Here is a 1,836-nt window from a genome sequence, read left to right on the forward strand (position 1 = left end):
TTTTTTGGAAAAAATATAAAAAGAAAAGCATTGTATAATGAATTTTCTGGGGTTTCTGCAAAAAGCTCTGGTGGCACAGTGATTACACATTTGGCTGCTGACCAAAAGATCTGTGGTTCAAACACACCAGCCCCACTCTATGGGGAAAGGATCTGACAGTCTGCTTCCATAAAGATTTATAGCCTTGGAAACTCTCTGGGCAGTTCTATTCTGTCCTATAGGGTAATTATGAGTCACAAGTGACTTGCTGGCAGTGGGTTTGCTAACAGGTCTTTCTGGCAAAACATAAATATATATGTGAGGCTGGCATAGAATCAGGCAGTGTTTCATTCTGTTGTACATAAAGTCACTAAGAGTCTGAGCTGACTTGACGGCACCTAACAACAACATCAATATATGTCATTACATGTTACCATGGAATAATACATGAATGACATCTTTATTTATGATGACTTCTCATATTTATATTAATGAAAATATGGAGCTCTAAAATTTCTTTAATGCAATTTTTTTCCTTATAGATCTTTTTTGATACCAGCTACATTGTCTCATGGATTCCCTGGTGGATGGGAACCACACTGCAGTGACAGAATTCATTTTATTGGGCTTAACAGACGATCCTACCCTTCGGGTCATCCTCTTCGTGGTCATCCTGTGCATCTACCTGGTGACTGTATCTGGCAATCTCAGCACAATCATTCTTATCAGAATCTCTTCTCAGCTCCATCATCCTATGTATTTCTTCCTGAGCCAATTGGCATTGGCTGACATAGGCTACTCATCCTCTGTCACACCCAATATGCTTGTAAACTTCCTGGTGGAGAGAAATACAATCTCCTATGTTGGATGTGCCATTCAACTTTGTTCAGCCGTTTTCTTTGGGACAGTTGAGTGCTTTCTTCTGGCTGCCATGGCATATGACCGCTTTGTAGCAATCTGCAACCCACTGCTTTATTCAACCAAAATGTCCACACGAGTCTGTGTCCAGCTATTCTCTGTGGCTTATGTCGGTGGTTTTCTTAATGCTTCTTGTTTTAATATTTCCTTCTTTTCTTTATTCTTCTGTGGATCAAACCGAGTCAATCATTTTTTCTGTGATTTTGCTCCTTTAGTTGAACTTTCCTGTTCTGATGCCAGTATCATTGTAATGGTCTCCTCAACTTTTGCTGGATCCATCATTGTGGTCACATTGTTTATCATAGCCATCTCCTATGTGTACATCCCCATCACCATCCTGAAGATGCACTCCAGTGAGGGCCGCCACAAGACCTTCTCCGCCTGCACCTCCCACCTTGCTGCAGTAACTCTGTACTATGGGACCATTACATTCATTTATGTGATGCCCAAGTCTAGCTACTCTACTGACCAGAACAAGGTAGTGTCTGTGTTCTACATGGTGGTGATCCCCATGTTGAACCCTCTCATATACAGTCTCAGGAATAATGAGATTAAGGGGGCTCTCAAGAGACAGCTTGGTAGAAAAATATTTTCTTCATGAAACCTCTTATTTTGTAGGAATAATATACCATTAATGTAATATTAATGAAATTTATTTCCTGTGGTCAAAGTGTATCTGCGTATCATTAGCCAGTATGGAATTTTGTAGTAAATGGCGGCACAGGGCTATTTTCAGATAGTAAATCAGACACAATAGTGTGTTAATTTTAATAAAATGCAATTAAATTTATAATTAAGAAACATAAGTTGGTTCACAAAAAAAATGTTAATTTGCTGAAATCCTTTTTAAGTTTTACTCATGCATTTCAAAAGCAATTCTGTGTTATAAGTCAATGTTATTTTACCTCCAAACTTTTAAGACTATTCTGTGTTTATTTT

General features: G+C 38.5%; 1 protein-coding gene across 1 annotated transcript; it reads left to right on the forward strand.

The window, feature by feature from the left end:
• The first annotated feature begins 550 nt into the window (after positions 1-550).
• Positions 551-1,498, forward strand: LOC103210722 (olfactory receptor 502-like). Its single transcript, XM_007956637.1, has one exon. The coding sequence runs from the start codon at positions 551-553 to the stop codon at positions 1,496-1,498; it is 948 nt and encodes a 315-aa protein (XP_007954828.1).
• The last annotated feature ends 338 nt before the right edge of the window (positions 1,499-1,836 follow it).

The sequence above is a fragment of the Orycteropus afer genome, unplaced genomic scaffold, assembly GCF_000298275.1.
Source record: "Orycteropus afer afer isolate SDZICR_OR568_19922 unplaced genomic scaffold, OryAfe1.0 scaffold00014, whole genome shotgun sequence".
Taxonomy (NCBI): Eukaryota; Metazoa; Chordata; class Mammalia; order Tubulidentata; family Orycteropodidae; genus Orycteropus; species Orycteropus afer.

Coding starts and splice junctions, on each gene's coding strand:
- LOC103210722 (XM_007956637.1), top strand. CDS start 551: ATGGATTCCCTGGTGGATGGGAACCACACTGCAGTGACAGAATTCATT.